This window comes from Passer montanus, unplaced genomic scaffold (genome assembly GCF_014805655.1).
Source record: "Passer montanus isolate IOZ18808 unplaced genomic scaffold, ASM1480565v1 scaffold7, whole genome shotgun sequence".
Lineage (NCBI taxonomy): Eukaryota > Metazoa > Chordata > Aves > Passeriformes > Passeridae > Passer > Passer montanus.
The window spans coordinates 12062584-12084380 of record NW_024372147.1 but is presented as its reverse complement, the minus strand read 5'-3'; the positions used below and the strand labels follow the sequence as shown (position 1 = coordinate 12084380).

Here is a 21797-nt window from a genome sequence, read left to right as displayed (position 1 = left end):
GTTCATTGGTACAGAGCAGTCTCCACCATTGTTTTCAACGAACATCCAGTTGCAGGTTTCTTTTGTTTATCTTTTCCTTCTTCTTGGTTTCCAAGTCAACAACCTTGTCAGAATTCCTTTCAGGGGTAAACACGGCTCTTATCAGCTTCTTTGTCAACTAACTCTTCCTAACTCACAGACCAACTGTCAGCCCCTTCCACGCACTTCTGCTTACAGTATTTCTCCTTGCCTACAAGCACAGCTAATACTGGCATAGGCTGGTTCTCTGGTTCAGCCATGGACTCTGTCACTTTGCTCTCAGTTCCAGAGACCTTCCCTCCCTGCAGCAGGCACTGACTTCTGCTGAACAGAGCTCAGTCAGCCTGGACCAGGCCCCAGTACATTGCAGTGGTTTGTGTCTCTCTGAAATTATCTGGTGACAGGTCATCTTTCCCAAATATTTTAATAAATTTTTCTGGATTCCTCACTTTTTCAGAGGTGAAGTTCCAAAACACTGGGAGATGCCCACTGTCCTAGGTACTTGCCCATCCTACCCCACATTCTCTGCCACTCATAACTATCCAGACTTAGGGCAGATCCCTGGGTGATGTTCTTACCTAGTTGTGTAACCTTACACAAGACCTGAGACATATTCATGTGCCATAGCAATGCAAAGGTGCTGGTTTGGACACCCTGGGGATACTTTCCAAGAGCTGTTGTAACTCACCTGGAGGAGAAGGGAAGGATGGCGGAGAGTGTCATTCCCATGGATGGACCCTTGGAGGTGTAGTTATGTGTCATTCCCAGCAGGTAGCTCCTGCGGTGCAGATGTAGCAGCAATGCTGGGTGCACACACTGCCTCAGTCCTGCCAACAGGCATCTTATCAAAAACCCATGTTACAAAGCACAACATCATCATAACCTTAACCCAGAGCTGAGAAATGACACAACAGGGAACACACACAGCAAGCAAGCTGTTATCCAATGCAACTCTGAGAGCACACAACAACATTGCGATTAAATAAATCAACATTGTGGCCAGCAACTATTAAACCAATGCAACTAATTGCTTATAACACATTTATTTTAACATGTCGGAACAGTGGTTATCTTAACCCTTCACACCCATGGGTTGGGTGCCAAAATGGACTCTTGTGGTTTAATCCAGCAGGCAGCTAACACCATACAAACCACATGCTCACTTCCCTGTCACCACCCCAGGATGAGTAAGAGAACTGGGGGAAAAAAAATATTAAATTCACCCGTTGAGATAAAGACAGCTTAATAGGCCAGAAACAGGAGGGGAAACAAAAATAACTACCATTAAAATTAGAATATACAGAACAAGAAATGAACAATGTATCTGCTAGCCACCTGCTAGATGACACACAGCCAGTTCCCAAGCCCCCAGCCAGCTTTATCTGCGGCTGATGTTACTGAGCTTTACACCATATAGTATGGAATATCCCTCCAATCAGTCACGGTCAGCTCTACCACCTGTGTCTCCTCCCAGCTACTTGTGTCTCCCAGCCTCCTCACTGGTGGTGTCTCAGTCACGGTCAGCTCTACCACCTGTGTCTCCTCCCAGCTACTCCCAGCCTCCTCACTGGTGGTGTGATATGAGAAACAGAAAAAGTCCTTGTCTTAATGCTTAACATTTCATCCATCAGTCTGTTTCAACATTATTCCCATCCTAAATCTAAATCACAGCATTATGCCATATACCAGCATGAAAATTAACTCTATTCCACACAAAAGTAGGACAATTGTGTATCAAAAGGACAATCTTACACTACACCATTTAGAAACTTCTCCACATTTGCAGGCTGTTTGGGCAATAGACAAAGACTTGAGATTTCTAACTATCACATTGCTTTGTCACCAAGTGTGTGTTTCAGCAAAGTCTTTCTGTTGACCCAATACATTACCAGTGTATGGTGGCGGCTTAGAAAATGGAAAAGACTTTTCCTAAACCAAACACAGATAAATTATATAACCTTCCTTACATAGTGAACAAACTCTAGATAAGTAGCTTCTATTCTAGCAGTAGCTTCTTGATTTTAAGAAAACTTTGGCCAAAAAAAAAAAGTAAATGCAGTTGGTTTTAGGGGATTTTTATAATTTCAGTGGGATAAATAAAAATGTTACTCACTCCTGTAAAAATGCAAGGCTCATTAATTAAAGAAAAGGTTAGATAATATTAATAGGAAGGACTCACCAGTAGGAGTGAAGGGTTAGAAATGCAAATAGGTAGATAAGGCCAACTGAATGTGCTAAATTTGATAATAAAACCTACGTATTACCAGGGCTTCATGGGTAAAGAAATTTATCACATCCACTTAGCAGTTCACTCATTTCCCAAGCAGTCCAAGTATTCCCATTGATGCAATGCAGGCAAAGCCCGTTTGATAGCTGGGTAAATGTTTAAGCAGTAGGTTTGTTTTGAGCTCCCTGAAACAGAGGCTGTGCTCCTACTTTTAGTATGTCTATATTACTGTAAACCCAGCATCTGCACGTAACTCAGCCCTGGAAGAATGACAGCTAACAGGAACAATAATAGTGACATAAAATGTAGGAATAGAATGCACAAAACTAGTGGCTAAAAATTTGCATGCAGCTCTAGATAGAAAAGCTTCTGTGGCATAATAGAGAAACAGGCATTTAAAGGTTTGCTTCTACAATTTCCAACTCTCTTGTAATTCCAGGAACAGTTACAACCATTGGAATGTTGATATAAATGAGAGTGTGTAGAGATCTAGAAGATTAGATCCACGTCAGACTTTTGTTTTATTCAGAGGTTTGGCTTCCTGCCCTCTGTTCAGGCAATAAATTGGCTGTATCAGAGCTGCTTCTAGCATTCTGTTCAGTAGAAGTATCCCAGCAGAGACAAAACCACACAAAATAAGGTAAGCAAGAATGGCAGATTACAGCAGGATTAAATAATTTAAGATTATGTTATCAGACTGTTTGTTGAAATTTTATGAGTGATTTTTTAAGTTGACGGTAAAGTTTTCTTAAGAAATCTCTTCAATTTTTTGTATCCTTGTGTCTAGTTTAGATTATAGATTTTGTAAAGCATTGTTTGAAAGAGACTATAACCTCATTTTTTATTAGCTATAGGATGCCAAAAATTATTTTAATCCACTATTAAATTGGAATAAACCTGGAGGAATTACTATCTCTACTAGCAGTCCTGACAGCTGCAACCCAATACACTCAACTAAAACAGTTCTGACCCTGTAAGGATCTTAGACATATCATGACAGGAATTTGTCAACACAAATGAGATAATATACTGTCAACAACAGTATGAGATAATATTTGGAACATACCACCATATGGATGAACTCCAAAATTCTAAATGTTGTTTTTATGGACTGAATTTGATTTAATTGTATGATTACATGTATCTTGGGGTTAAATGAAAGAGAGAACAAATAAAATCACAACAGGAGCAAGAGAGACTATATAACAGGTTTTCTTTGCTGTCTTCTTATCAATGAATAATATAATTAATGTAGTAGTAAAAAAATTCAAATTTCCTTTGCTTTTAGTATGATCTTGTTGTCATTGACCACAAACATACTCATTAGTTTATTAGGAGTAGTTGGACTGCTGCTAGTTTCAGCTGTTTAAAGAACTTTAATTCCCTTATACTCAGTTTGGATGTGAAATGAAACTAATCAGATCCAAGTTATGAAAACAGTGGTTGACATGTCTACAGCCATGACCAATATCCAAATCTTCTTTGTCCACTTCAATGTATACCTTACAGAAGAGAGAAAAGAACTGAGCAAATAGGTATGAAAGACATTAGGATAAAGAAATCAACATAAGAAGATATACACAGCATAAAAGACTATGACAAAGAATGAAAAATGGGGGCATAGGTGACATAACTATAAGAACATGTAATGACAGGAAAGGTTTCTTGAAGTGGGAGTATTTGTATGTTACTCAGTCTTAAGGAATATATGGCAATTCAAGGTGTGAAAGCTTATTTATTGTAGGGAGTTTTAATTGTTCTGGAGAACAGCTAATTGGCTTCTGAGGAGCCAACAGAAGTAAAGTTCTACCACAACCTTTTTTATTTTCTACTTGTTTAAACAAGACAAAGTAATTAAAATTTAGTACAGTCCTTCATAACATCAAGGTTACCAGTCCATAACTCATAGAAAGTTTCTTCAGAATTTATCCACTTCCTAAACATGTTTCTGAAAATGTCTTTGGACTGGTCTGCCCTCTTCAGGAATTATTCAGTCCTGACTTTTGAACATTCTCCTCTTTTTCTTACCATTTTAAGTATTGCAGGTGCAAGACTCTCAACATAGATCAAAACCAGGAACTGGGATCTTCAGAACTTCTGATCAAGAGCTGTCAAACTAGAATTACACTTGTTTTTAGTAGGAAACTTGAGTAAGTGATGGTGTGGGTTTGAACTCACAGACCTAGCAAAGCCCAAAAACTTTGTTAATGAATGCCTAGAGACTTAGATTTCTCAAGATCCACAAGGTGGCATTACTGTCCACACACACCATAGAGCCCGATTCACGTGGAAGTTTCCAGAGACCAGTTTTCTAGTGAAAAAAACCCACAAAGAATGTTTTCTTTTGTTAAGAATTCTCAGTTATAAAGCAGTTTCAACCAAGATGAGGAAGACCCAGCCTTTTCGTTCGACTGCAAGTTATCACTCACGATATGAATCCTATTGACAAGGAAGTGCAATCCCATATAATAAATGTTTCATTTTCAGTGATCTAACTGAATGTTGTTATAACTAGAGTTGAAGAGAGTGAATAAGAGCCTTAGTTTTCCCTTTTAGTCTGGTAACAAGAGAACTGCCACAGACAGAAGTTTTTAATTTCATGTAAAAATTTAATACCAAGATTTGTATCAGGGAAGCAAGCCAAACCAGAAAGCAGAACTGCCTTACTCTTCCTTGGGTGAATTTACAAACCATTACACTTGCGTCAGAGCCATAATCTTTCTGGTCTGACAGATATATAATTATTCTGTGCAAAGCTGTGTGGGACTACCCATCTTCACGTGTTTCATTCACCAGGATACCAGACAGAATTGAAGCCTGTTGTTTTCTTTGGTCTGCACTTGTCATAAACACTTGTCATAAACACTTGTCGTAAACAGGTGACTTCAGGAGAGCATGTAGACTTCAGAATTTCAGCTTCCCTTCCTTTAAACCAAAGTAATGTCCTTAGCTTTTCTGAGATGCAGTGACTTAACTTGCAACTTTGGGATACCTTAGTAGGTGCCTGGGTGGTTTCACCATCAAAGTAGTTCACATTCTTAGACATCAACCTCTCCTTCAGGTATTTAATCTGATATTCCTTATTAATTATAACATATTCCTCAAGTTTCCAAACTCAAGTCCTCATTTCTAAGGCAAGATTTCCTGAACCTCGGTTTAAGATTGCTATATACTTACGTATACCTCCGAGAGTCAGATTATGCTGTTTTGAAGTTAGCCTCATTTTCAATCACTTATGAATACATTTTTTTTTCTTTGACAATTATCTTAGACTGTATCCACAAAATGAATGTGATTTTCCAATTCAGTTAGCAAAATGTAGCTAGCTTCCTATGATTGACAAACAAAAACTGAAGCCACAAACACTGCTTATGTATTATCCAAGGGGAAGTCTTTCAAAATATATTCATTCAACACAACTGTGTTATTCAAATGTGTTGGTATGTATCTTAGTGAAAGTTTAGGTAGTTAACTGATTAACCATCACTGGGAATGCAGGTTTTTTTGCTTTGCAAGACAAAGGCTTGGGGATCATGTAAGAAGTCAAACATTTTTTGAGTTTATCTACTTCTATTAACTGCCATTTATCAAAATTATATTTGAAAACTTGCTTCTCAATGGAAACACAAAGTCTTGTGACAAATTCTAACTCCTACTTTAGGACTTGAAAAGGAAGTCAAGTGAGATCATTGTCATCAGTATTTCTTCAGCGCCTCCACAATGCTGCTCCGCTCAGGCCGTAGAAAGCCCTATCAAATGCCTCCCCGTAGAAGGCAGTCTGTGGAGAAGAAATTTCTGCTTAGAAACATGAGAACAGCTGCTGGAAAGTCAGGTAACTCTTACCTGAGTGACAGATATGTTTGTAATGTTGAAAAGAATATTCCAATCCAAGGCAAAATCCAACAAAATTAAGCATGCGGAACAGCTTTTCTATAACGCTGTCAACATTTAAAATATTTGGTGAAAAATAGACCCCAAAAGCGACCTTTAAAATAACCAGAACAGAAATACTTTTTAAAATACTGACATTACATTTTTCACCCCACTATGTTCAGAGCAGTAATTTCTGATATACAAATGTACCTCCCTGGAAAAGGGTGAATGATCAGCAGACCTGCCAGCCATTCTAGTCTGGGCACTGTACTAGTTCTTGCAATTCTAGTTATAAGTAGAATTTTTGCACTATAACTACTTCAATATAAAATTTTTAAAAGGTTTGCTATATTGATTATTGTAGTTGTTCTGTTGCTTTTTAGAATAACCCATCTTTTTTTCTGGAAGCCTGATTGCCAGCTGTCTTTGAAGAGAAAACCTTTGTCCAACTATACATCAGCTACGCATGTAATCAAAGGTCCAACACAGAACCTGCCACTTCTAGAGTGTGTGATTCCAGCTGTCAGGATGTGCATCATCCTTCTCTTTCTGCAGAGTTTCTGTTCAGCCTAAACAGGGTGGAAAGAAAGCTTTTTGGAAACAATGCAATTTCTTCAAAATATTTGCCTAAATACAGATGTTTCAGAGGAGGTATTTCATAATAAAATAAGTAAAAAAGTTTTTGGTGAAGTCAAGCATTCCTAAAACATTATGCTACTGCTGATACATGCTGTGTATCCTGTTTCATTTGCCTAATTATTCTGGCAAAGACAGGATTTTTTGTTTCACAGCATACCCTGGAGGTGTTTGTTATCTCAGAAATGCTTAACTACATTTCAAGTATCAAATCTCTTCCAGTAAAACACTGTGCAGCTGAACATAATAAAAATTGTGACTTATAGTGTTATTCTGGAGGTGTCTGATATCCAAGTGTCTGGACATACATCCTTCTAACATCCAGAACAACACAGTTGTGTTTAGGAATGAAAGGGAATAATTTCCCTCCTGGAAGCTTTTAGCTAGAAGGACCTGGGTTTGTTGGTTTGTTTTTTTGTTTCTTTTTCAGGATGAGATGTCCAATCTTCAAACTAAATGCTGCTATTTTAGCTAGCCATAAGCACTCTAACGTAAAAGTCCTATTTATACCCAGATCCAATATTCAAAATGCAAAGTTGGGAAATGGACAAGTACTTACCTATGAAATACAGGAAACTAGTCTATAAACAGTATGCTGCAGAGAAACATTCCTTACTTGATCTCTTCTTTTCTTCATAAAGAAACTTACAATTTTATTTTTCACATCTCTCCACTCAAAGATTTCTGTGGACAGCCTTGCTTTGGCTCAGGCTTCCCACAGAGCTCCATTGGCTACTCTAAGTCTACTCATTCACCAGCCAGCTGTAAATGTGGACCCACTCACCCACATTCAAATTCATCCTGTCCCAACTAATCTTTAGTCTTTTTCAACATAGCTATCTGCATGCTGTTCACCATCCCTCTTTCTTACACTATTCCTCAGGCTCTTGACTTGAAAGCTATTTTGTCAAACTCAAGCTTTCATATGTTATTTCTCCAAAAGGTTGAGATATATATTTTCTGGTCACTGACATAACCTTCTAAGTAAAGAAATGTTTATTTTTCCTTCTTCACACCAATACCAAGCCCTCAAAAATGCTGCTTAAGCCCACTGGATAATTTCTAGTATATGTTGTTTATATTGCTCATAGTTCAAATATACATAGATTATCAAGTAAAGATTGTTTAAAAATGCACTTATCTTTTTCTAATGGAATGTTGTAATTTTTCTCTTGATAATAAAATTAATTATAACTCACTTTTTATTAGCGTTTAGCCTGCGAGAAACATTGAAATGTTATATACTAACTGAAGATTCAAAAACAGTGCATTTTGATATAGATGAAGATGGTCATCATGAAATATGTACCAAGGATTCACAATCCCATGAAGGTAATGTTTCTTGTGTACCAAAACTCATCAACTGTATGTACAGTACTCAGGAAATTTTCAAATGTACTATTGTGTGTCATGTGTCCCTGAGTCCCTCTCTCCAAGAAAGACATCGAGGGGCTGGAGAATGTCCAGAGAAGGGAAATGGAGCTGGGGAAGGGTTTGCAGCACCAGACCTGTGAGGAGCAGAGGAGGGAGCTGGGGGTGTTTAGCCTGGAGGAAAAGAGGCTCAGAAGAGACCTTATCCCTACAGCTGCCAAACAGGAGGGTGTATCCAGGTGGGGGTTGGTCCCTTCTTGCAGGTAACAAGAGGCTGGATGAGGGGAAATGGCCTCGGGTTGTGCCAGAGGAAGTTTAGATTAAACATTAGGAAAAATGTCTCTGTTGCAAGTGCTGCCAAGCTTTGGAACAGGGCTCCCAGGGAAGTGTTTGTGTCTCCACCCATGCAGGGATTTAGGTGTTTGGGTGTGGTCCTTAGGGACATGGTGTACTTGGCAGTGTCAGATTATGGTTGTATTCAATAACTATAAGGGTCTTTTCCAAGCTAAATGATTTTGTGATCCTGTTCTCTGTAGACATAACACTATATTGGATCTGTAGGAATATGGATAATGACACAATAAAAATTTTATCCTGATTTGCAGTAAGCATTTGTATATTTAAATGATAAGATTATATTGTTCATGCTCATTTGTCTTAGTGGAAGTCTAGACATTTAGCTCAAAAGGGAGACAAAGGAAAGATAACACTCAAGAACAAATGCAAAATGCAAGAACAAATGCAAAATGGAGAATAGAGCACATTCTGGAATTTGTGAGGTCATTTTGTTTTTAATTGAACTCTTTTGTCTCAAATGTGGCTTCAATATTTGACACCAAAGATGCTATCATAACTACCATCATGCAAAGACTTGTTAGAGGACATAATTTTGGTAGAGAAAAGTTAAATAATATCAAATACAATTATTATAGAATGATACAATTATTCTAGAATGGTACCATTTCCAGAGATGTGAAAGTAGGAAAAAAACTCAATAAAATATCTCTTTAACCAAAATAGAGGAAAAAGTTGAAATCTTTAAGTTAGCTATTGAATTACTGAAACTTTCATTCAATTAAATTGAGAATAATGCCAGATACATTGATAGGGTACTTAAGTGTCTTTTTTATATCTTTCAGTATCTTTTCCTTGATAAGTCCATCAAATTTTGGAGTCACTCAGACAATCATTATTGTTAATTTTTGAATAGAACCAAAACCTGTGTAGGTATACAATGGGAGCAGTTTGTGAACAGATACATAGTGTGACAAGCCTGATGTAGAAGATACTAATATTCCTAGAACACAAAAACACAACCAAACCAAACAAACCGAAACAAAAAAAACCCCAAAAACAACAAAAAAGGAAATGCTGTGTAATATTATTGTGCACTTAAGCACCAAAGACATATGTTCATGATGCAGTTAAGACAACATAATATTAGGAACAAATTGTAATGAGTTTGGGACATTTTTGCCAGAAGTGGGTGATGTTTTCCCTGGCTCACTGGCTGTGTGATTCAAGCTGATGTTAGAAAAGCCAGAAACAACCTGCTATTATTACCTGATGCCTTCCAACCCCATACATTTCATATTAGGGTACTCACTTTCACTGCCAAAGCAATTCAGGCTCCTCTTTAATAGCATACTATGCTTTACAGCTGGTCACCAGCCTCTTGTTTCTTAGGTGCAATCTCTGTTGCAAAAGATAATTAAGCAATCAATACACTTTTTAGGCTCAGTGTCAGACTTCAGTGTACTTGTTCACAAGTCTAACTGTACAGCCTTACAGGGTTAAATGGATTCAGAGACCCTCAAGAAAAGAAATCTGATATCTATTACACACTTCTTCTCAGAGTATGTTTCAAAACAATTCATGAAAGAGTTTGTATTATTTTTAAATCTGAGAAACGTAGCTCTCTAATTCCACATATTTGTTAAATACCTTCTGTTTTAGATATTGCGTGGTTAAGCATGTTCACAAGGACTGAAGCAGCAGGTACTGATAAATCTCTTGGGGAACAAACAGGTATCATCTCTTTGTTTGGGTCTGGTTTTGAAGATACATTTGAGTGTCAGAAAAGAAGGTAGTAGTGTTTTACGCATAGACTTACCATTAGAAGTAACATATTTTAATCAGATTTTTCACTTAGCTCAGGTTATTGGACAGGTCTAAAAATAAAAAAGCTTTCTGTGTTCCATAAGAAGAAATCTTCAAAGTTACAAAATTTGTAAATTAGGAGTAGTGGCTTGGACTGAAAACAAATGTATGTAAGGGAATGTATTGTATGCAAACTGGAGCATACAATTTTCTTGTAGAAAAGTCTGGGTGTTCCATTGCTGGCATAGGAGTCTTAAAGTGAAGGCTCGTTTTAGCAGGAGAGGAAAACCAAAGAGAAATTAATATGAAGAAAGAGGAGGCATGCTTTCGGAACTTTCATATTGTATAGTTACGAAATTATTGAGAAAATCAAAGATATATATATATATATATATATGTATATATATATAAGTTTAGGTATTACAGTGGAAGAAAAATGCACTCTAATTCCAATCATCAAGAGTTTCTGTAACCAATAAGAACAAATCTGGTTCAGTACTGTGCAAGGGACAAATGAGGATTTCTAGGGAACAGTATAAAAATGCTGATATCCCAAAGCTTTACATTTTAGGGATATCCCTAAGCAAAAAGGTTTTTTACTTATTTAATTTCAAGGCATTTTCTTTGCATGGATTTTTAAATTGCCCCTTAGACTCTGGTAACGTTTCATTGACCAGAGAAGCAAGGTAATTAATTCAAAAGCCATAAGAGAGTGGAAGTGTCATTGATATATAAGCACAGAAAGGTTCCTTATTTTCCTTGCCATTCTCTGGCTGCTTGATGGACCACTTGTCACATCTTTTAGAGGTGATAGAGAAAGCTGGGCTTCTTTGGACTTACTCAGAAAAAACAATGTATAAGCAAGTCACAATAAACTCTAGATGGAGTAAGACAAGGATAGTTAGGATATAAGTCATGTTGATGGATGTCCCTCATCAACTGGGTGGACTACTCCTGCAAATCTCTTTTGTTGTCAATCTTACCTTCAAGAGAGAGCACTCTTGACTTGGATAAGAAACCTCTCTTGCCTGTTGATGTGTCTCTCAAATGCTACAACTGAAATTGGACAATTGCAGCTGAAGCAATTTAAGGTGATGTCACAAAAAGTAATAAAAATTACAGAATTGTAGACCTGCTATAGTAGCCTACTATGTTTATCTAAATACTCATTTTAACTGAATAAAGCATAATCAGTTTGAGTTTTTCTCAATTTTTAACAAGGATTTTTATGCTCTTTTCATGCTATAGCTGTCTCAGAGCTGCAGCTAAAAATATAGATCAACTGCCACTTTCTTTTGTATTTTCTGCCTTAAATGGAACACTTGTCATACTTCTAAAAGCACAAGTGGTGTTTTTTGAAGTAAGTTTGCAAGTCAGTGAGATAAATATAGCATCACTGAGCAGTCACTAATGTAATGGGGTTTTTTAAGGTAATGCTCTTGTGTGCTGTATCAGTTGGCAAAGGGTACTTTAATTTAATTACTTTTTGATGACATCTTGAAGTAGCAGAAGGTAACAATGAACATTGTCAGTTTAGCAGGCTGAAGAATATCCCATATTATTGATAACATCTTACTTCCTGCAGCTGCAAAAACAGTGTTAGCTCAAAAACTGAATTAATCCAATGCATCCACAATTACAATAGTAGAAAGATTTTTATCTAGAAACATGCAGAAAGTAGAAAGGAAAAATTGCTACATTTCCATATTGACACACACATTACACATATGAGTTATCTACCACTACATAGGCCTTTGTAGTTCACCTGACATGTAGTAATGAATAACTGATATTTCATACACTGACCATAAAAGTAGAGAAATAAAATATATATATGGCAAATTTAAAGTCTCACAAAGTCTCACAAATGCTTTAAATACTTTAGACAACAGAATGGTATCAAGAGTGATTGTATTTATTTCTGTTCCCATGCCTATAAATTATGTTTTCTCTTTGTAGAGAACATTCAGCTCTTTTTGATTTTATAAAGTGGTACTGATATTATTACAATATTCTCCTCTGTGGAAAACAGATTCTAACAATTTGGTGAGCCTCACACAGAGATCAAAGCTTAATGAATTTGTCCTGTTGTGCAAGGGTAAGAAGCATCTCTCTCTGAAGGTAAGAAGTTGTTTATTTTCTTTATAATGTGCGGGTGTTCTGTCTTACTATAAGACAATTTCCCCCACAGAACTTTTCAAATTCATTTTTCTTACCACCTTCCATATTTCATACCTTCTCAGTGTGTCCCTTTATTCTTTTTTTGGGAAATACTCAGAGAAGATTATTGCAAAAATTTTGGGGTTGGGTAGTTGACTACCGCCACTAGAAGATAGTCAGGGGTGTTGGAGTCCAGTCTCTGTGGAGGAAGAGTGATCTTCTTAGCCAGAAAACATGCAGGAAAATAAGAAGGGAGTAAAAAGCAGAAATCTTGCCTTGGAAAAAGAGGAGTTTTAGATGGAAATTATTTTCTTCCAATGAACGTGCATCACAGGACTAGGAATGTGATGGAGAGAAAACACAGCTGAACATCCAGTTTCAAACATTTGCCATCTGGTGTCTAAGCATTCCCATTTTCTTCATTCTTGTGAAGGTTTTTTTCTGATAGGAAGGGAAGGCAAGGCTAGTCTTCCCAGAGAGGGATTATAAGCATTGCTAAAATCTGTCTGAGGAAGAATGCTGTGTTGCAATTTACCATCTAAAGCAGAGCAAAGGTCCAAGAAGCTCTGGTTACAGGTATGTTGAGATAAAGAACCCTTCGCCTAATGTCACTCATGCATGATGGTGTAAAAAACCAAATGCTTCCTCAAAAAATCTTGGATGTTTTCCATTTGTTTTTAACTCACAAATGACTCTCCATAACATCTATTTCCCAAATTCTTCTAGGAAAATGTGTATTGTAAGATATATAAATTATATTTTTTACCCTGTTACTCACAGAAAGGGATTTTCCTTTCTGTCCCTGAAACAGCAACTATTTTTAAAGGATTTTTCTGGTTCAGAGGTTGCCTTCTCATAAACCAATTTTCTGAAGGGTGTTCTATGGAATCAACGGAAGAACTGAGTGTTGAGCCTTAATGGATTTTACTTTCCAAGTAAAGTAAAATTTTAAACTATTTTAAAATAACTTTAAAATAAGAACTATTTTAAAATTCCAGGTCATAGCAGATTTTGTTTCTTGACATAACTGAAGATGAAGTAAGACATACTTGGTGTCTACCAAATATGTAAAAACCTTGGAAAGATCACAAACCTTTATTTTTCCAGCACAATACAAATAATTTCCTTAGTTTCAACAAGGATTCTGGTATGGAACAAGACAAGACTTGTTATCTGGAAAATGTTTTGGTATCCTGGTACAATATGGCTCAATCAGGGTTGCATTTCTAAATACGACCTGGGCACTGATCAGTTTGACAGACTGTCTTGAGTATCTGCTTTCAACTCAATTCATTTTTCATTGCAAATGGTGAAAGGGGAATATATTAATGGAATTTTTTCAATAATTTATCAATTTATTAATTTGGGATTACTTGAATGTAATAATTAATGAACTTCCCAAAAATATAGTTTTCTTTAGAATTCATGACACATTTGATGGGTTTGAAAAGCAAAATAGGATGAAAAAATTACCAAATTAAATTACAAAATTAACAAATCTGTATGTTGTAAACACAGGTCTTAAAAGCATCCTGTTCAGAGCCAGATGGTCCTTTAGTGGAGAGATGTAAAAGGAAAACTTGCGGCCATGAAGATCCTGACTTTAAACAGGTATACAATTACGATCAAACAAATAAAAACCTGTGTGTGAGATTGTGTATGCAAATACAGATGTGTAAAAAGGGCAGCTAAATTCATCCTGTTACTTTTTAAGTGACAAAACTGCTTATTTTTCTTTCAGCTGTTTTTTTGTTTTTTTCTCATAAAAGGGAAAATACAAAATTTTCCCTTGACTTATATTTATGACTACCTCCTTCAATAAGCAAAATACCTGACTTTCAATTAAAACATGAAAGTTTTCTATATTACTATGCTTATGCAAAATGGAGGGAGACACAAAGTAGATTTTATCTGGTACAAATTCTTTGGCAAGATGCAGAAAATCTGGGTGAGTGTACTAGCAGATTGGATCTAGAAGATCTAGAAGGATAAGATTACAAAATTTGTGACATTTTAAGAACTAATGGATCCATTACTAATAAACTTCTGGGAAGTAATAAAACCCTGTCATTTTCAGGGTTTTTTCAGATGAATCAGAAATTCATCTGATTAATTTCATATCATCAGATGTTTATAAATCAGGAATAATGCATTGTGGACAGAAATACAGATAACTGGGTGGTTTCTTCACTTTTTTTTTAATAAAAGCTTGGTTTTGTTGACTCTTCTCTATATATAGAAATTATAAAACATAGCAGAAACATGAAGGAAATTAGTTGCTCTTTGGGATACCTAAACTTTAGGATAATAGACATTATAATCTAGAGAAAATGCAAAACTAAGGAAATATAGCTAATAATGTTTTTGGTTAGCATTGTAGTCCTGTGGCTTTATCATTCAACTGAAAAGGCAATCTTTCCAATTACAATAGGCAAAATCAGAGCTATCTGAACGCAGGTAGATTCAGAACTTCATAAGAGGAACTCTGAAACCCTGAAAACCTGAAATTCCCAGCCTAAAATTTCTAAAATGCTGACCTTTCTACTAAGTCAGAAAGCCTTGAATTACCAATGCTGGTAAAGTGACATCTATCTGAAATGGTTTCAAAAGGTATGAGCTACAGTACCAATAATTATTGAAAAGATCTACTGCATTCTGGACCTGTAAAATTTAAGTGGGTCCTTCAGTTTAAGTTCTGCTGACTTACTCATCTGCCATTAATATTCTCTGGCTCCCCACAGAAGGAGAAAGCAGCAAAACTTAGGAAATTTTTAATGCAACTTTTATGCTTTTATGTCCCCCCTTGTATGCTGTAAATTATCAAAGTCATATTGACTTCTGCAAATTTTATTTAATACACTCTTTTATTTCATACTCTTTTAAAATATAAAAATACATGCCTTTTCTGTGGAGCTGTTCACAGAGGCTTGGTGTCTTTATCCCAGCAAGTTTTGGGAGACATCTGGAAAGAGCTGTAACAATTGTCTGTAGAGACCTATATATCACTTTGGGTTTTTAAACATAGTTAAAATGAAAAATTCTTTCTGGAAACCCATTCATTACCTAGTGAACAGATAGTGATTGCTCATCATGGTTTCTTGCTGATATCGTGAAACAGAAGAAAAAAATGTCACTCATTTGTACGAGGAGAAATCAGAAGCCTGCACTTGAACCATATCCGGTTGGGTAAAGAGGCAAAATCATAGGCAACTCTTAATCATGAGATTCTTAGTAAACCTTCTAAAATGAGTGTACCGATCAGTAAATAATTCCTAGTGTGATGAATAATGCCTGCATTGTCCTTAGGATGAGAAAGTGTGGGAGTAGATCACTGAGATGGAGAAATACTTCTCATGGACAATGACAAAGCTATGCAGGGATGCAATTTGATATTTAATCTGCTAGCTTTGAACAGTAAATCTTAAAAACAGGCATTTTCTTTTTTTTATTTTTTTATTTGAAGACTGCCAGTAGAAGTAGTAGAAACATGAGAATCTGTAGACCCTATTGTTATACCAGGAAGAGTTGTATATAGTGTTGTAAACATTCATTTCTGTAACCAAGGCTATTGAAACATTGACACATGATTCACAATCAATATTAATTGAAACATCTTTTATTAAATTTAATTTAAAACATTAATTAGGTTGTAATAACAATAAAATAATTCTTTAAAATTGCAGCAAGTAATAGTTTGCAATAACATCTGATTCTGATTGGGGATTAAGTCAGAAAAGCAACACAGGTGGCAACCAATATTTATTGCAATGCTCTTATGGTAGGCATGGAAAACTGCACTGTAGACACAGCTATGGCCTCATACAGTTCACACAGTGGCAGCATCCCAGCCAGAGCAGTAGTGGAGAAGGAAACCTCATCAGCTTGCTCAGGAGCATTTGCTTATAACTGTGATTATTCTAACTCTGTAATGAGCATGCTTATGTAAGACCATTCTTATCATAATTAATAATATCATCGGAAAAAAATGCAGTTAACTACACAACAGAATGACCTCAGAGCTACAGAACAGTACTTCACTTTAGATTATCTACTTAAAAGGTTTTCCCAGTTCCCCCACCCATTGCTCATAATTCTCCCAGTAGGAAAGCCAGCTCCCATTTTACCATTTGCCTTAATTATGTGTACATTTTTTACTATTTCTCTTTTTTACTCTTCCAGAAGTGCAGAAATTAGTGAACGTATAATGGTTATCAAAGAAGTACACATCTTCTTCAGTACATATCTGTAGTACTCATTTTAGTGTAACTTCTGTTCTGATTCAACGATAATATTTTATGTATTCTTGACCCATTACCACCCTCAGACTTTTGATGATGTATTCATTACCCTCTCAGCTTTTCTGAAATACAAGTAGCACTCAATTTTCCCTCTGTTTCAAATCTTCATGAATTAACACATTTGCTTAAAAGAATACTAAAGGATAGGATTCAATAATTTCAATTGCTGGATCAGGCTGCTTTTCTTCAGGTTGTTGTTGTTCCTGGCTGGATAATGCAAGGTTATTAGATCATTGTATCCAGACAGCATTTCCCAAAGTTTTGACTGAAATATCCCAGAATGGGTGGACTGGGACCTGAAGGACAGCAGCTGTGGAAGTTCTGTTAAGAGCTGTAACAGTTTATTCCACAGTCCTCTCTATTTTACTGAGTAGTTTGATAAAGACAAGTAAGAAAGTAAGAAAGAGATTATACCTGAGGCTAAGCAGTCATGAAAGACTTTTTAAAGAGACTTCCTCTTTACTCCAGTTAAGTAGGCCAAAATAATCTCCAAACATTAAATCTGGCAAGGCCCACCAAGATACCTTGGTTCTGAAGTTTTGACCTTGTAAGTACTGACAATGCCATGTTTACTGCGCTTGGCAGCAGGCTGACAGAGCACAGTCCTTTTTGGCACCCAGCATGCAGCTTGAGATTCCTGGATGTTTTACTCCAAAAGTTGATTTATCTATTGAAAAGCCAAGGAGTGATCAGCAAGCTTTACTCACACTTCAGTAGTCACATATGGCCAGTGTAGAAGTCTGATGGAAGTTGAAAGTTCTGGGCTCAACAAAGTCACACCACCATTGAGGGCTGCTGTTTCAGAGACCCTGCACCTTCAGTAGGAATGGAATCAAAGGTGGCAAAGTGAATGCTACAGCTGATATTGCCAAAACATTTTTCCTGATCAATTCAGCAGCAGTGTGCAGGCCAAAGTTTACTTTCAGGGGAGGGATGTCTGTACACCAGAAGCTGACTGATTCAGGGCTGGAAGCACAGCCCTACTATTCATCAGAAAGGATCAACTGTGGCAAAAAAATAGACTGAGGTGTGTTGCTCCAGCCAGCATCCAAGTTCCTGCCCCAGATATTCATGCAGACCCACTCCCTGCCAGTGGACAGGGGAGAGAATACGCGAGAAACGACACCTCACTTCTTAAAATTTCAAAAGGTTTGTTGAACCACAACAAGGGACTGAATAAGGAAAAGGGGACTGCACTGGGTGCTTAGCTGCAGCCAGACGCACACTGCCCACACCCACAATAATCCTTATATATGCTACTGACAAGCCACCCCTGGTATGCCAACCCTCTCCACACTCGTGCATGTGTCACTCTTCCAACCCCGCTCCTCCTTCGTCCCACCTTTTGGAGTCTGTGCAGCTCTTCTTGCTTCAACTTTCCCAGTGGTCAGAGATCAACTTTCAGCATTACAAAATTTATATGAAAAAACACCAGGTCTTAACAGAACTTATTTTAACATTATAACATAGATATAGCATTCATGAGAGCCAGCACCATACTTTGCATTTATTACAGAATAGCAAGAGCAAAAGTAAGAAAATTTTTGAGTTAAGGAAAAAACCTCAGAAGCAAAACATATGAAGGTCAGAAAAAACCACAAGTGATGCAAAGCACTTACTCATCTCCTCCCCTGACCAATGCTCAGCCAGTCTCTGAGCAGTATTTTTCTCAGAAGCAAACACCCATCCCCTCAACCCCACATTTTCCATCCTCCACACCAAGCTTTATGACTGGCCATGACATCACATGGCATAGAGTATCCCTTTGGCCACTCTGACGCAGCTGTCCCAGCTGTGCTCCATCTCAGGCTCTTGCCCATCCCAACTTACGCACTGAGTGGGAAGAAAGAGAAGCTCATGGTGTTGTGCATGCACTGCACAACAAAAGCCAAAATATTCACTGGTGTGTCATCAATCCTCTTTTAGCCACAAACCACATAACTAATTTGTAATGCCTTCCAAGGTCCATAACTTCTGTGATGCAGAACTTAACCTTCAGCTCCGTTTTACTGGTTTGCTTATCATCATTGCAGGACTCATGTCTCTTTGATCATGTTCTCTTTGATTCCTTGCTTTATCTGAGGCAAAATGTGGATTGCAGTGTGCCCTACACTCTTTTGTGTAAAGCATCACGACAACATAAGACGTTCTGTTTCAGCTGGCCTTCAAATCCATTCTTTTTTATCTTCTAGTTTCTTCCTAGGTTAGAGCGCAGCATTTAAACCTAGCTTGGAGTAATGCTCATTATACCATATTCGATCTGACTTTATATAGTTTTGAGTCTATTTGTTTTAAAACTTGTATACTACTCTCACATCTTTTTCTGTAGTTCCCATCACTGACATGTTTTACTTTAGCCTGCGAAGACAATCTGTAACATTTTTCTGACATGAGCATATTTCAAATATTTCAAATGCATTGTGAATCACCTGTGGGACATGAATGAAGGTGAAATTTTTGTCATTAAATATAAAACCTAAGCTGTAAATTGGTTCTTCATTTAATGCAATGGAAAGCAAAATATCAAATTGTAACTAAAAATCAGTAGCATTTTTTCTTGGAACTTGCAAGTTGTCTTGACTCCTACTGTGGAAACTGTCCTCAGGAGGAACATTATCTGTCAGTAGTCCACCACATTCTTCAGGTTTTCTCATTATCCTTCTTTATAGGATAGAGAAAATCACCTCTGCCATAATTTCTTGCAAAACATTGTACTCTTTCCAATGACCTGCTGCACCTCCCAGCCCTAATGGTGTTTCATTATGCTTCTATTTCCTTCTTCCTTCTCCCAGTCAAATAGTGTCATCCATTTTTCTCTTACAGTTTTCCACCTAATTTTCCATCATTTCATGAAGGTACAGTAGGTTTTTTTAAATTTCTGGATCTCAATCTGCCTTTGTGAGCATGTACATTTTGCTTTACAAAACCCATTTGGAATCTCCCTTGCTCTAGCATGAATTTCTGCATTGTACATATGAATCTCTCTCCTTGCTTCTACTGGTTTTCTTTCACCAAATATTCTTATTCCTTTTATGTTTGCTTTTTACCATTCTGAGTCCCTAGAAGGTATTTGTTTCCCAAAGACACATTTTCTTCAACTTTCTTAAGAGTATTTTTTAAAACTTTTTTTTTTTTGATTAAAGCTGCAGACACTGTTGTTACATTGAATTGATCAGGACAGAATGTTGTAGATGCTTCCCATTGCTGATAACAGAAGGTGTATTCCCCAAGTTTCCTTGAGGTTCTCTAGAATAACTGCAAAACATTTTCTTTCCATCTCCTATTGTCATATGGGCTAAAAGGACACATTGCTCCTTCTGTCAAAAGGTGGTTATTGCCAATGCTGTAATCTCCAGCAAGCTGGTACCCTTAAATGCACTCCTGTTTTTCTTCAAGCATTCAGTATTACTGCAAAGTAATCTTTGTAAAGTTTCTTTTTAGAAGTCCCCTTAAACAATGATAACACACCAGACTAGCCAGAGTTACAGAACTGGGCAGAACATGGGCAGACTTATAGAACACGGGCAGGACAAGAGTGTTCAGCAAGGTCACTCAAAAGGAAAGTTAAAATAAGTTGATTACAATATGTTCAGTCTTTCCCAAAAGATACTCTAAATTCCCTGCTCTCTGGCAGGAAGCTGAGTTGGGGGAAACACAAATCTTAACCTTCTATTAATTAATAATGTCCCACTATTAGCATCAGGTAACTATTCACACAGCATTCACAGTTAGTCCTTCGCTCAGTGCACACAGGCAGGGGCAGGGGCTCATACCCCCGCCCCAGCAGTTCCAGGCAGCTGTGCACAGTCACACCCAGGGGTCCTGGTTTCAGCAGCTGTGCTCACACTCACTGCCTGTGATCTCTGTACAGCAACTGTTTGGATGTGATGTGGATTACACAACCTGTGGTAGGTGCTGGAGGAGCGCTGGAGACCACGGGTAGGTTCAGCAGCCCTGTGGTGCCTCAAGCTTAACAGTTTCTGCAGATTTCAGAACATACTCTTCCCCTCTCTGACGTGACATTTTTTTGTAACTATTTCTCCACCCCTACCCTGAGGTGCCCAGTCAACCCAAACACACACACACACCCGCACGCACACACACACACACACACACACAGAGTAGCCCTTTAGACAATAGCTATTGCACCAGAAATGGATCTTTTAAAAAAGTGCATTGGAAATTGGAGATATACAGAAAAGCCACAGGTAATAGAGTTTAAGTTGTTTAAGAGTAGTTTCTACTGTAACATTCTAATTTTACTTCAAAAGAGGCAAAAAACCTGTAGATTGAAATTTTACTGCTAGTGGCAGTTGACAGGGTAGGCCTAAGGTGAGAAAATGGTTTAACCAGACAAAAGACATAAATTATCGTAAACACACTGAGAATGTGCTGGTGTTTTTGTGAACCATAGGAATGCATCTACTAGTCTGGGATTACTCAGTCCTTTGAGGGACACGGGTAATATTTTTATTTATAGTTATCACAGAATCTATCCCAAAATGATTAATCGTTGCCTAAGGTTTATTTAAAAATTGGAAAATATGAGTCACTGGAGAAAAGTATAACGAGCATAAAATATAACAAACCAACAACATAAATGAATTTTTGTCACATTTGATATTATAGAATGGCATTAGAAATACAATGTGTTTTTTACTTTATGTATTTTCATAGCTGAGTGAAGATAATAACTTCTTCATCATGCATTGCGAAGGAGATTCAGTGCAGTTCCAATGCTACGAAGATAGAAGGTACTATCTGTGTGTGAACGATGATTCACTTGACATTCGCAAGCTGGAAAACAAAGAGCCCAATGAGGACAAAAATTTCTACTTCAGGGTGTCACTCTTACAAGAGAAGTAACTTGTCTACTTTTCAGTAGCCTAAGTGCCCATACAGCTCCTACGAAGATGACGAAGTTTGAGATCAACTAATTTATGTTTGAGCAGAATTTTTACATTTTCATAATTTCTAAGTCACCAACATCCTTCATTTCTGTACATTCAATAGCAAAAGAGGAAGGTCATGTTTGAAAAACATACTAGCTGATCAGTCTCTGTGTCTTACCTACCAATTATGTTTTTAAGGAAACAAAATATTCTAGTGTGGGA

The 21797-nt window shown here is 37.1% G+C and overlaps 1 protein-coding gene across 4 annotated transcripts; it reads left to right on the top strand.

Annotated features, from left to right (window-relative positions):
- The first annotated feature begins 2792 nt into the window (after positions 1-2792).
- On the top strand, positions 2793-21735 carry LOC120511943. 4 transcript variants are annotated; one of them, XM_039729626.1, is made up of 8 exons: positions 2835-2885; positions 4283-4395; positions 5907-6077; positions 7964-8086; positions 10082-10153; positions 12258-12346; positions 13904-13996; positions 21361-21735. In XM_039729626.1, the coding sequence occupies exons 3-8, from the start codon at positions 5966-5968 to the stop codon at positions 21547-21549; spliced, it is 678 nt and encodes a 225-aa protein (XP_039585560.1). In that variant the 5' UTR covers positions 2835-2885; positions 4283-4395; positions 5907-5965; the 3' UTR covers positions 21550-21735. The 4 variants fall into 4 exon arrangements, with proteins under 4 accessions (XP_039585561.1, XP_039585559.1, XP_039585562.1 ...); XM_039729627.1 differs by lacking the exon at positions 4283-4395 and having other exon boundaries at positions 2793-2885; positions 10082-10123; XM_039729625.1 differs by lacking the exon at positions 4283-4395 and having other exon boundaries at positions 2793-2885.
- Positions 21736-21797: the final 62 nt, after the last annotated feature.

Coding starts and splice junctions, on each gene's coding strand:
- LOC120511943 (XM_039729625.1), top strand. CDS start 5,966: ATGCTGCTCCGCTCAGGCCGTAGAAAGCCCTATCAAATGCCTCCCCGT. Junction 6,078..7,963: donor AACAGCTGCTGGAAAGTCAG/GTAACTCTTACC, acceptor ACTTTTTATTAG/CGTTTAGCCTGCGAGAAACA. Junction 10,154..12,257: donor ATCTCTTGGGGAACAAACAG/GTATCATCTCTT, acceptor TGTGGAAAACAG/ATTCTAACAATTTGGTGAGC.